Consider the following 13,812-nt stretch of genomic DNA (forward strand, 5'->3'; position numbering starts at 1 on the left):
GTGAGGCTTCTGTGGTAAGGACCCTTAGCTGCTGAGCTATTCTGATACCCCCCATCTTGATGCTTTAGATAGTATTTTTGTATTGCTTGGGTTTTATTTTCACAGTGAAGAGTTATTGCCTTTTTAATAAAACACGGCTCTTTCAGATTACAAAAAGCTACTGGGATACAAAAACCTCATAAAGAATAACCTTCAGATTTCCTTTAAAGCTCTTACTGTAAAACAAATAAAAAAAAACCCTCATTTCAAAGCAATTTTGCTGCTGTTTATTCACTGTACGTAGAGATGGGTTTCACAGACGTTTTCCTGTAAGTGTACCGTGCACGCGCACTCCTCTGTCCTCTTCCCGCCTCCCCTTTGTCCTCTGCCCTCTCCCCTCCTCCCCTTCGTCTCCCTTACTACCTCATCATCTCCCTTACTACTTCCCATCAGGAACAAAGGAAGAAAAGTCATTCCGCTTAGCTGAATGGAATGCCAGAACGTGCCAACTGGGCAACACGGTAAAAGAAGAAACGAGACAGACACCACTGGGCACGGTACAACTCACATTTTATTCTGTCTTGACTGGTGTACATTAGGAGTGGGCAGCTGGCAACTAGCGTCGGTGCAGAACTCCTCTGGACTAACAGGTCGTGGGAGATATGGCTGACTTTGGCACACAGACTGGATAACCACACATTGGCTGGAAGATGGCAGGCAAGAAGATTGAAGAAAAAAAGCACAAACCTAATACCGCAGGGAAACTATGTCTGAATTCTGTAGCATCTTAGAGAGTAGCATGCAACCCTATACAGGCCACACTGTGAGACTTCAGCCTGGCCTAACTTCCTTCCCTTCTTAGAGATATAGAGATGACGGCCTTAGTGTTCGGTTCCTAGTAGCATTTTAGCACAATGAACACACTGTGGAGATCTGCAACCGAATAGTACAGCAGCTCACCAGTTAAAGACATAGTGCTAACTTATGCAATCCTTCTAGCTCATCTCTTCACTAAACCAACTCATATGACCCGATCCTTCGTACCCAAGCTATAGACTTAGTTAAATGTAACTCCTCACATTGTTATAATGTCAAGAAGCATTTTTGTTAGTCTTCTCATCTTTGTGAGACACAACGGATGAGAGGGGAACTGGGGCAATGACAGTTTCCCTTTCAGAGGTAACGTTATATGATGAGAACATCGAAGGGGCAATGCTGCGTGTATTTTGAGTGTTCACATCTCTGTATCACACAGGGGGTCTGAAGAGCAGAGTAAGATAGGGAAGAGGGAAAAGCTCTAGTCAATTTCTCAGGACAAACAAGGAAAGAGGAGCGCAAAGGAAACGGGAACTGGAAAACCACCTCTGGTAGAAGAAACCGTTGCCATGGAAAATCTACTCACTCGTAACTGACTGCACGTAACAGAGGGCAGTTCTGTAACCAGGATGAGAGAAGGGATGTCAGTGACAGTTGCAGCTGGTACATGTACGGTGGGCTGTTTATCCTGTGGTGGATTTTGAGATGGCCACCTCTCTCAAGGAGAAACTGGTTTTGCTTGTATATGGTCGAATTTAACCCCCAAAGGCAACCATAATTGCTGAGAACAAGTTTTCTTTATTAACTTAAGCAACTGGCTCACATTCATTTACCCTGGAAAAAACATGATTATTCACTCATAATATGTTGTGAAATATGACAGTGGTCAGGATATGGTTCATTCACAGGGTGCACAGAGTTAGATATTTGCATGTGCTATGAGTCTAAAGTTAGAGAAGCAAGGAAGAGATGGAGATTTCTTCAGAGATATTGCCAAATATGAGAAGAGTGGCGAAGGATGCCCTGATTGTCTCACTTCTATCCACTGGGGGCAATGCAATGGAGACCAGCCTCTCTTGCCTTCATTATAAGAAACACTGATCACAAAGGAGAGATAGAGCTCACTTAGTCTTTGTCTCCTGAACTTTAAATATTGAATGACAAACTGCAGACGATACAGCAAAGGTAGAAATGACCAGAACTTTGATGACATGCCTGGCTGGGTCACCGTGCCTTGTAAAGCACCATGTCCCTGGTCTGTTTCAGCTTTTACAAAAAAGGAATGCTCTCCTCCTTTGCTGTGGCATGGCTCTCTGTGAGTGACCTGTGCCAGCTGAGCGTTGTGTAATTTGAAGTTTCACTTGAATTCCACAGTAAACAATCATGGATATTTCACAGGAGACTCAGACATTGTTTGAGGCTGACCTTAGGAACCATTTCCTGACTGTGCTCCCAGGCCTGGGTAGAGGCAGCTCCCTCTGGCTCTCCCCGGACCATCAGCAATCATTGTACATGCTCTGCCTCTTTTGAAGGAAATGACTTTCTCAAGATCATGATGATTCTAAGGGGGTAGATACAAGGTGAGTCAGAAGGAAGTTGAGAAAGGGGGAGGTGGTGGAGTGGAGAAAGACTTCCCTCCATACTACAGGACCAGTCATGAGGCAAACTCATGGCATGTGACTCAGTCTCTCTAAGATGTACCCATGGGGTGTTTCTAGGCATCTGTATCTAACATCCTGCATCAACCACCCGAGGCTGGATTTACCTTCCTAGGTGTGGCAATGGGAAAGCCTGTCAGGGTGTGCCTCTGTGAGGTTCCTGTTCCCCAACCAGCCACTCTGATTTGCTGCTGGTGGAGGAGAGGCGGCTGTAAGGCAGAGAGGAGTGCACACAGGTTGGACCTTCCGGATGACATCCAGAATGCAAGAGCTTGGGTAAATCCAAGGTCAAGGCAATTACAAAAGAAGCAGAGAAGACCACAGAAAGTCCCAGAAGGAAGGTTTTTAGGGGCGAGAAGAGAGGGGAATGGGAAAAAAAATCCATGTTCTAGGGAATTTCACAGGAGCCAAGCTTGATTCATGATACAGAGAAAGAAAGTCCCTTGCTTATCTGGCTGGTCGGGAAGACAGTCTTCAGAATGCCCTGCAGCTAAATTATTCCCACACTAAGAACACACACACTGAAGTGAGGGGCTTCCACGCTATCAATTGCATTCCAATGATTCGTTAGTTCTGTACTTCCTAGGTTGCTTAATTCTTTTAGCGAATGCACAGGTTAGGTACCACTGTGAGGAAAAGGAGGGTGTGGGGAATGAGGCGATTAAAATTGGAATTAGTTTTTCTTTTTTGTAAACAAGAGTTAGTAGCACAGTGGCCCAGTAGATTGTCAAAGGAAACAGGAGGAATGGGTACAGAGCCATCAGCCTGGCCTCGGCCACTTGCTGGCCACAGGGGAGGGACTCTCTGGCTCAGGAGTCTATCTTCTTGTTAATAAAAACGGAGCAGCAGGTGAGCAAGCCGTCCACCTTTTCCATTTCCGAGTTGCTCACAGGGATCAGTAGATGGTCCTTGAGTTTCTCATAGACCTGTGAGACAGTGGGAATCAAGAAGGAAGAGGAGAAAGGACGTTACATCCTGGCCTATCCCGTCACCCTTGACAGAGAATTAATTCAGTTCATGTATCCATGCTTTTTAGTCATTTAGGCCCAAAATACACACGTCCACAAACCCACCCCAGAGCTGGCCACATGTGGTTGACCCCTTGTTCTGTGCCTTTTAAACTTCCAAATGAAGGATAGTCTCCAATGTGACTGTTGCTGGCGTTGTCTGCCATTGTCCTTGAATCCAGTGCTAATCAAACCCCATGGCTGTGTGCCTGTCTGAACATCCCCACCCTTCCCTTCGACACACTCCTAACTACACTTTCACGTTCCTTTCCTGACCAACTCTACTAGAAAAACGAGACAAAGTGTAAGTTAAGTGTGTGCTGCCAGTCACACTGTGTTTAAATTATAGGTGTGAATTTCGTAGCATCTTTCAACTGTAATGGAAAGCATGTGTCAAAACATCCAATTAACTGTCCACAGATTTGTCCCCCCCCCCCCCCCGTGATCAAAAACACACTTTAAAAAACAAAATTACTTGAAAATGCTGCTTAAAAACAACCTGGCCTGATTCTCTCAGCTTTCAGAAACACTTCGCTCCTTAAAACTCAGCACACTGGTTGGGGTGCAGGAGCGAGCTGGGCCCTGAATCTAGGCCAATCAACTTACTACGGCCATTTCAGTGAAGTGACGCTCCTTCTGAGCTCATTCACTGCTAGGGCTGCTACAGGAACCAAAGATAATGCTTAGGAAATGCTTGGCTCAATGTCTGCCCAGAAAGACCCTTGGCGAACAAGGGTGTTACTGATGTTATTCTCCTGTTGATGGACACAGGGCTGAACTGAGAGGCAGTTAATGATATTCCGTTGCTAGGTGATCAATGAGGCTGAAGTGGCATGAAGTCCTCAAAGTGGGGTCTGTGGACTTGCAGCTTGTTCATATTGTAGAGTCTAGGCTGGGGCCCAGGAGCCTGCATCATTAACAACCCTGGCACAGAAGAGGGTGCGATGCACTCACTGCTCATCTAGGAGCTACTGTGGTCTTTTGTCTAGGATTGGGAGTCCAACATTTCCCTCAGGTTCACACCTCTACTATGGTAAGTGAACAAAATGACCTCTGCATCCATCCAACTCCCTTTCCCTGCACTAACAGAGCAGCCACGGTTAGAGAACAAACCTCGTCTAATATAGCACTGCCTGCATTCAAAGCACAGCGAGGGTGGGAGAAAGAATTCGAGGAGGAAAGTGACTGCTTTGTGGGCAGAGGGACCCGAGCTCTTGGCCACGAGCCCATGTAGAAAAAGCTGGGTGTGGTGACATTTACTTGTGACCATAAGCACTGGGGCAGTGGAGACTTGTGTCATGATCCCTGGGGTTGTGGGTGACTCAGCCTAGCATACCTGGTAAATTCTAGGCCTGGGAGAGACCCTGCCTCAAAAAAACCCCCTAAAAAGTGGGTGGTACCTGAGGAAAGATCCAATAACGTCCTCAGGCTTCCACACAGACTGGCATGTCCTCTCTCTCTCTCTCTCTCTCTCTCTCTCTCTCTCTCTCTCTCTCTCTCTCTCTTTCTCTCTGTCTTTCTCTCTTTCTGTCAGCGGCACCCATGATAGCTCATCAAGGATACCCACTAAGAGCTGGGAGGAGTTCTTCTTTTTTCATTTTTAGTTTTTGGAGACAGAGTCTTGTGTAGCCCAGGTTGACCTTGAACTCACTGTATAGCTGAGGTAAGGCTTGAATTTCTAAACCTCTGCCGAGAGAGAGAGAGAGAGAGAGAGAAAGAGAGAGAGAGAGAGAGAGAGAGAGAGAGAGAGAGAGAGAGAGAGAGAGAGAGAGAGAGAGATGTGTGTGTGACTACACCCTGCTTGTGCTCAGTGCTGAAGACTCCGCTTGAGGCTTTGTGCTTGGTAAGCTAGCATTCTGACACTTAGCTACCCCCACAGCCCTTGGAGTTCTTGTGTGAGAAACTCCAACTAGCAGGCAGCACCACCCCAGCTGTATGCGCATGATTGACCAACTGCATGGGAGAGAAGAAGTCAATTCCCGGTTCCCTTGCTATCAGCGGTCCTTTCTGCTGTCAGTGTTTTGATTTGTACAGCAGAAGGATGTCCCTTTTTGTCATTCCATCATGAGAAGGTCCCCAGAGAGGCTCGCTGTAGGACAGATGGTATTTTTACCTTTGCGCTTTCTGGGTACTCTTCTGGGGTTCGGTGCAGCAAGACATGCCCTTTGCTGGGGATATTTAGATATATACAGTTGGCAGCCATGTCGTCGGGTACAGTGAGCTTGTCATAACGATGGTCACTCATCTGTTGCATGATCTATAAAAACAAACAAAGCAGGCTGAAGTGGAGGCTCCCACACTCACAGGGAGGAAGGCGGTAGGGTGGGACACAGACCTGTAAAGACCACCTTAGACTGCTTTGCAGCTCAGGCTCCTGACGTCACCTCTAGTCACTCAGAACCAGAAGAAGGAAACCTGACCTAGCAGGGATCTTATGAGTGTTCTCGTTCTCTTAAAGTTTGTGTTTGTCTCTGTTTTTAAGGTTTAAAATGTATCTGTATTCTGGCTTATGCTCCTAAGAAATGCCAGCAGCGCATAAAACAGCCAGGTGCAGAAATCTGGCTGGAAGTTTGATAATATTCTTGGCTGAGAAAACAAGGCTGCCCTGGTCTTAGGAAAGACAGATCATTACAGCCATCAGAATGGTCAGTTAAGAGATGCCCGTGAGCATGAACAAGCACATACAATCTGATCTTCTATGTATATCAAAGTCAAGGCCCAAATTTCCAAGAGATCACAGTTGAAAGTAGGTAGTTATACTACAGTACAAGTAGAATAGTGTGCCAGGATACACATTTGATACTTATCAAATCTCAAGTTTTCCATTTTAATGTGTTATTAACATATAGTAATATACAATAATGGGTTTCATTTCAGCATTTCTATACATGTGCATAATATGTTTTGGTTGTATTTACCTCTCTCCAGTTACTTTCTCTTGCTCCTTCCACTCCTGATCTCCTTTCTCTTCCCAACTAGTCTGCCTTCCACTTTCATGTCTTTCTATTTTTTGATGAGCCAATAAGCTTGCTTAGCCTGAGTCTGTATTAGAAGTGTCTCCATGATTTCTTCTAGTAGTTACAAAGTTGCAGGCCTTATGTTGAGGTCTTTGATCCATTTTGAGATTTAAACCAATTCTGCCCTACTAAAAAGATTTCTCTTAGTCAGCTCACTTTACTCTTTCTTAACCTTCACAGCTGAGACAGCACCAAGGATTACTAGAGAGAGGCCCAGTGACTGAAGGCTGCAAAGAGACCCTCAAAACATAGTATGTGATGGCCACTGCTCCCATTCAAGCCTATATACACATAAACAAAACCCATTATGCTCATTGACTTAATTCCCCAAGCACTAGGGAGAAGCATGAGTAGGTTTTGGTCCCAGTGCATTGAAGCAGGGTTCTTCCACCATTATTGAATACCAGACAACAGCTGGTTGGGTTTGCAGCTTAAGTCTAGGTAAATAGATGACTCAGTGTATTCTCTATTCACAGAGAAAGAAAACACAAGACTCACAGTAAGAGAAGTTTCGTGGCTAGACCACATAGCTGAGTTCTCACTAGGATTTCCTCTCCACTTGAGCGGGAGAGCAGATCTCCCACCTGTCAATCTGACTCACTTGTGCCCAAGGGTGACAACCAGGCAGAAGGACCATCATCACTGCCCACTCCTTGTTTACCATCGAGGGAACACACTAAGTCTCCAAGGTACTGGAGTTGAGAAAGTGCCAATAAGAGACCAGGCTTCCTTCCCCTCTCCCCATCAACTTCCTCCAGGGAGCAGTCCTCTCCTTCTTTGGTTCTTACTTGAGTTTTCTTCAGTTGATGATGGCATTTGTTTGAAATTCTAATCTCTGCTTTTCCTCACTCTTTTCTTAATCACCTTTTCCTGAGCTGTATTCATTAGAGCGTCTGAGGGGGCATTCCAGAAATTACTGACATAAGGGCTGGCAGCCAAGCTGGAATAGTTTGAAGATAGTTTCATTTTTTCTTTCATTACTGGGAAGAAAAAGAATTATAATTTTCTTAATGGGGGAATAATTTAATGCTGAAGATATATGAAGCAATTTACTGATAAATTCTACTGAGAGTTTCTCTTAAAACAAATGCCTTAACAGATTACCAGCACTACCCCAGGAGAACCCTTCCAATTAATTTAGTCTCCTTGTTATCATCCAGGCCTCCTTGTTATTGTCTTGTGGCAAATTATAAACAGTGCTGTAAGAAATGACTTTTAATAATGAACTGGGCACACACACATGGAGCTGTGAACAGTGTTGTCCCACTCAAAAACCAAAAGCTTCATATATCTGGGTCTCTCTCTCTCTCTCTCTCTCTCTCTCTCTCTCTCTCTCTCTCTCTCTCTCTCTCTCTCTCTCTTTTCCTCTCTCCCTAAAGGATTTTAAAACAGTAACTGTAGATAATAGACAAGCAACCCTTCTTTTTCATAGAAGAGGCACAGGGGCTTGACTATTCTGGACTTGCAGTATGTCTGCCATGTTAGCTGAGGCCCAGGCTCCCCTTTCCTGTCCAAAGGCTTCATTTGCATTGCCTGTGTGCTGTTATTGACTGGTGAGATGGTTTGCCATTCATTTATAGCTGCGTCCAGAACACACACACACACACACACACACACACACACACACACACACGATACAGTGAATTTGTTGTTTAGAGGTGGGAGAACGGTGCAGGGATCACAACTCTTCATGGTGTGTGCCTGTATGTGTGCATTTTTGTGTGTGTGTCTGTGTATTCATGTATATGTGTGGGTGTGTATGTATGTGTGTGCATTTGTGTGGTAATGGTGTGTGCATGTGTGTTACCAAAAGGATGAACTTACACTGGGCACCCTGGCAGGATAACACTTCAAAGGGCTCAGGCTCCCAGAGAACAAGCAGAGGTGACAGTAACCGACAGGCTTTCTCTTCCCTTCTTGGACGCTCAGTCTTGGGGAAAGATGAACATGATCCTAAGCATCCCAAGAATGTGACTGCTGGGCTGACTTCCAGGATTTTCCTTTTCTTAAGAAGGATGGAGGAAGTGGCTTTGTTCCAGAGTTCTTGGTAAAGTGTCTGTGTAGCAGTAAGGACTGAACTTCCTGCTTGTCATAGCACCCAGCATCAAAACTGAAGCAGAAAGCACCTAAACTCTCTCTGCACGTCAGCAAATTCCTCCTGGAGCAGCTTCCTCTGTATCCCCAGAGGCCTCAGGTTCAACTGGGAAAAGTCCACCTAAGTGCCACGCTATCCAGCCTGGGGGGTGGGGGTGGGGGAGATTTCATAGGCAGGCTGCATTCCAAATGTTGTCTCTGACTTTTGTCAGTGGAATTATTATTCTACTTTGAGTAACCAAATCAGAATGGTGATAATTGGGTCTGGAAGCTATTGATGTCTGGGCCAACTCAACAGGCTTCACAGGGTGCCTGTCCCCTTGGGGCTAGCCACAAGGACCATGTCAGGTGGTGTGCAAATAGACAGATGCAAGGATATTCTAAGTGTTGCCTCCTGGAGGTGACAATCTGTAATTCAAGTGGTGCCAAGCATGGGAAGGGTGGAGTCTACCTCTCTTATCGCAGGCACCTTCTTAACCCAGAAGGCACACAGTCCTAGAGAGAAAGGGGCTCTGGGCATCTCTGGGGCCATAGCAGCATCCTTGGATCTCTCAAAGCTGCTTTCTTGGAGGGCCTGGCCTGGCTCCCCTGAGTGGAGTTGCCACAAAGCAATGGGAACCAGTGGGAACATGCTGGCTTTCAGCCCGACACTCTATGCACAGCCAGTCACATTAAGCAGGCGTTTCCGGCTGTTTCCCACATTTCTGGGAATTTTCTCATTGAAAGGATTGGAAGGCAGCCCCATTCTTCTGCTTCTTACTCATGCCTTCTTTGTATTACAGCAATTACATTAAAAAAAAATTCCTGGGCCATGTGGTTGGACAGAACAACTTAAGGCTTAATTGGTCAAATACTGAGGCAAAGAGATAAAGAAGGCATTTAAAGATGGTTAGGAAATATTCCAAGCACATTTTTGGCTTGCTCATAATTGATCTTTCCATGATACATATGTATGTACCCATCTTAACACAGTAAAATGAAATCAATTTTAAAAGCAAGTAATTATAGACTCCACCGAGAGATACAGGTCCCAACGCACAATCACTTCTCATTGCTACTAGGTAGCTGAAATAAGTCTTTATTGATTTATCATGCACCAGGAGTTTCATTGAAAGCCTGGCAATATATGGCAGGCTCCAAGTCCTGGCCATCCTTTTAGGGCTCAGCCAGTATAACTGGATAATATTATAAATTGCTAACATGGCTTCACATTTCATGGGCTCTCACAGCTGAGCTTGGAATGAACACATCCTGAGAGCCAGGTCTCTAGTTAAGTAAATGACTGTACTGAGGATTTAGAACCCGAGCGAGCTCTCTACCATGAAGCTAGGCCTCCTGTCTGCAGTTGTGTGCCATGTTTGTTTATTTTTGAGACAGGCTCTCATCTCGTAGCTCTTGCTGTTCTACTCACAGTGACCTGTCTGCATCTGTCACACAAATGCTGGCAATAAAGGTGTGTGACACCACACTTGGCTTGGATGTGTGTTATTTTATTTTGTTTTATTTTAATTTTTTGAGTCAGGGTTTCTCTGTGTAGTCCTGGCAATTCACTCTGTAGACCAGCCTGGCCTCAAACTCAGGCATCAGCTTGCCTCTGCCTCCCAAGTGCTGGGATTAAGGACATGCACCACCACCTGACTTTAGATATGTAATATATGTATATATATATACACACGCATACATATACACACATATACATACGTATATGTATATATGTATATATGAGTACACTGTAGCTGTCTTCTGACACACCACCAGAAGAAGGCATCAAATCCCATTACAGATTGCGAGCCACCATGTGGTTGCTGGGAATTGAACTCAGGACCTCTGGAAGTGGTCAGTGTTCTTAACAGCTGAGCCATCTCTCCAGCTCCCAGATATGTATTTTTAAAAATATTATTTACTCATTCTTTGAGGATTTCCTATTAGTATACAATGTATTTTGGTTACATCCATCTCTACACCCCTCTTCCACCTTTTCCCCAACACACTCCTCTTCGAATTTTATTTTATTTTGAAAAAATATAGACCCCACCAAATTGGTGCTACCCATATGGGCGTGAGTGTGGAGCCAACCACTGGATCATGGGCTACCTCCCAACGGCCACTCTCAAAGAAAAATGACTCTTCACTCTGGAGCAGCCATCAACTGTCAATGGCTCCTCAGCCAACAGTGGGACCCAGGAGCTCGCCTCATCTATGCTGGGAAGCTGGCTGGCTTGAGCTCCTACAGGCAGCCGCAGCTCTGTGTCCCGAAGGCAGCATCCCACAGCACTGGTCCCCATCTTCCTTACAGTCTCTCTGCTCCCTCTTCACTGTTCCTGAACCCTGGTGGGATGGTGATGCGTCTCATAGAGGGCTGTGCACTCACAATCATGGTTTCCATATGTCTAATGGTTCTGCCTTAACTGTGGCCTGACATGGGAAGTAGCCCCTTCTTTCTGCTCTCCTGGGTGCAGACAAAGCAACGTACAGAAAGGAAGGGCTGGGTTTTGGCTCACAGCTTAAGGGATCAGTCAACCAAGGCACAGAAGGCAAGGTACAGCTCTGCTCAGGTGTAACCAAAGCCAGGAAGCAAGGGGAGGTGAGTGCTAGTGCTCAGTCCCAGTCTCCTTTGCATACAGTCTGAGACCTGATCCTGTCAATCAGTGCCTCCCACATTCAGGGTGGGTCTTCCTGCTCTGTTAAACCTTTCTGGAGGCAGTCTCAGATTCATCCAGACATATGTTTCCATGGTGATTCTAAATCCTACTACGTTGACAAGATTAACTGTCCCAGTAACCTAAATCCCACCATCAAAGATTTAATCTCTTGGGTTTTGGAGGCAGCTGATCTTTAAGCATCGTTCTTGGTCAGAGAGAATGGAAAACACTCAGCTTGTGCTTGTGGGTGTGTGTATTCTCTTCCTCTTCAATTTGTTTCTCACCGCGACCCTGTGTATGTGGTGATGTCATCTCTCTCTTCATGTGAAAGTAAGACAAGTGCAGAGAAATTCATTAATACATCCAGGGTCACTCACTCACTTAGACAGGCAATGTAGGCTTCAAGCCTGCGTGTGTCTGATTTCCCATGCCTACCTTCATCCTGACAAGACAAACCACCATCTTATCACCCAAAAGACTAGACTCACAGGTTCACTGGCAGCCCATGGTGAGATACGTTTTCCTATAGAGTTTTCTCGGCACTTGTATATTTGCAGAAGGTTTGTGTACAAATGCATTCCCGTACAGTGTCTGGTCTTTGAAGTCATCTGAGTTTGTGTCTGGCCTTACATGGTTTGTTTTGTTTGAAATTATTTCGTTTTTAGGTAAAAGAGAGAGCAGAGCCTTTGGAAGGGAGGAGGGGGTGAGTGAAGGCCATTTTGATCTCGAGAGCAGAGAGGAGCAGAAGTGGCGAAGAGCCAAACCCTATTTACAGTGACGTCCTGGATTAATGTGGCCACTGTGATCCGCTATTGGCAGTTTAGCCTGCCTGGCTGTGGAAGGCTTGTCTGGAGGGTAGTGATGAGTTGGTGCCCACAGAGAGCATCCTAATTATTGTTTTCTGACTCACAGTAAGGAAAGCCATCAATGTGATTCCCAATTATATAACTTGGTGTAGCGAACCTGGACCCCAGCAGCTAGGAAAGGATTCCAAGGACTTGTTTAGCCCCTGCATCTTCAGACGTATCGTACCCATGTTTGCTCTAAGGATGAGCGGCATCCCGTTCATAAGCAGTGTCAAAGCTTCCAGTGGTCCCCGCTGGAAATTTAATTTTGTGATCGATTCTCACAGATCCTTTGGTTGAGTTTGCAGAGCTTATGCGTCTGAGGAAGTAACAGATTCGCATTGTGCCTATGTAGCTGCTGGCTGACAGTTCTGTTTATGCTAATGTACAATACCAATGAAACAAGGAAGGCATTTATTGGAGTTTTGTTTGGGGCGATGGGAGTGCGCTCGCTGATGAACTGCACAACCTTTTGAATCCTGGAAGAGCGTCTCATCATGCCCCTCCCCCAAGTTATGGCTAAACACATAACACATTGTTAAGGTCTCCTTTCTCCCCTGGAAATGGGGTCTGGCCATGCAGCTGAGCCAGCCTTGTACAGGAACTGGTGTGGTGGTGGCCATTTACAACTTCACCTGCATTAACATACGTTTAAATTTAACCTGTGCTAGTCAGATTTTCTCCATCATTTACATTTAGACCGAAGGTTCTTAAATTGAAGGTTTGACACCACTCGGGGTAATGTAACTGAAGGCAGGAGGGTCAGTCATTTACTCTTTGGCAATAGTGAAAGGTTTCCAAAACTGTTACGGCTAAAAATCAGTTCAAAACCAAAATGTGCGGTGCGTCCAAGGTGTTTCTGGCAATGCCTGCCCATTCTGTAATACGTGACTGCACTGGAGCCTTGAATTGGAACGCAAAAATGTGAGCCATACACCACACAGGCTATCAGAGCAGGCACTGTCCACAGAGGTGGCAGGGAACTCCTCAGCGTGGAGCTGCAACAAACGTGTGCTATAAACGGCGATCTTGACTCTGCACACAACGCTTTCTGCTCTTCTAGGAACTTAAAGGCTTCCTTACAGGAAACGATCGCTTTCCACCATTGTGCAGAATATTAAGTACTGAATTATTTTACCTTTGGATTGCATTGTGTTAGATAAATGGGCATGCCCATCGTGTCAGAGTGTTTGCTTCAAACTTTAATTAGTGGTAAAATACACATATCCCAAAGAACTTTTAATATTTTTTTTTCAAAATTTGTTCTCAGTAAAGGTTTGATTTGTATATCTATTTTGCATACCTATATACCCAGGCCACGCACAAAGCTGTCAGATGACAAGTCATGGTTGGGAAGGCTCAGAAGTCCTGGCCTAGGTGGTCCAGAAAACAAGTCAAATCCTTACTCCTAACACTTGTTGACTCCTGTGCATATTTTCCCTTTCTCCCCCATCAGTTATGAGCTACTCCAGGACATCACTGTTACACAGAGACAACGTGCACCCCAAGAACAGCCAATGGCAAGATCAAGATACAGTAATGTAATCTTGGAAGATAGACGTTTTGAATATTTACTACATTTGTTTATAAGTTATTTAATTCTAAGTATAAAAATTTATTTTTTAAAAAAATGTGTGGGTGTTCTGCCTGCGTATATTCTTGTGTACCATATATGTGCCTGGTGTCTGTGAAGGCCAGAAAAGGGCATCGATCCCTTGGGCTGGAGTTATGGGTAGTTTTGAGTTGCCATGCAG

The 13,812-nt window shown here is 45.2% G+C and overlaps 1 protein-coding gene across 1 annotated transcript in view; it reads right to left on the reverse strand.

Moving 5' to 3' along the window:
- Positions 1 to 532: 532 nt before the first annotated feature.
- Ddah1 (dimethylarginine dimethylaminohydrolase 1) overlaps positions 533 to 13,812 on the reverse strand; it is a 133,481-nt gene continuing 120,201 nt past the window's right edge. The window contains exons 5-6 of the mRNA XM_021157907.2: positions 5,574 to 5,717; positions 533 to 3,379 (exon numbers count right to left, since the gene is read on the reverse strand). Of these exons, the coding sequence (XP_021013566.1) occupies positions 3,263 to 3,379; positions 5,574 to 5,717 (261 nt within the window). The 3' untranslated portion in view covers positions 533 to 3,262. The remainder of the gene's footprint in view (positions 3,380 to 5,573; positions 5,718 to 13,812) is intronic.

This window comes from Mus caroli, unplaced genomic scaffold (assembly GCF_978045245.1).
Source record: "Mus caroli unplaced genomic scaffold, Mus_caroli_1 scaffold_3, whole genome shotgun sequence".
NCBI lineage: Eukaryota > Metazoa > Chordata > Mammalia > Rodentia > Muridae > Mus > Mus caroli.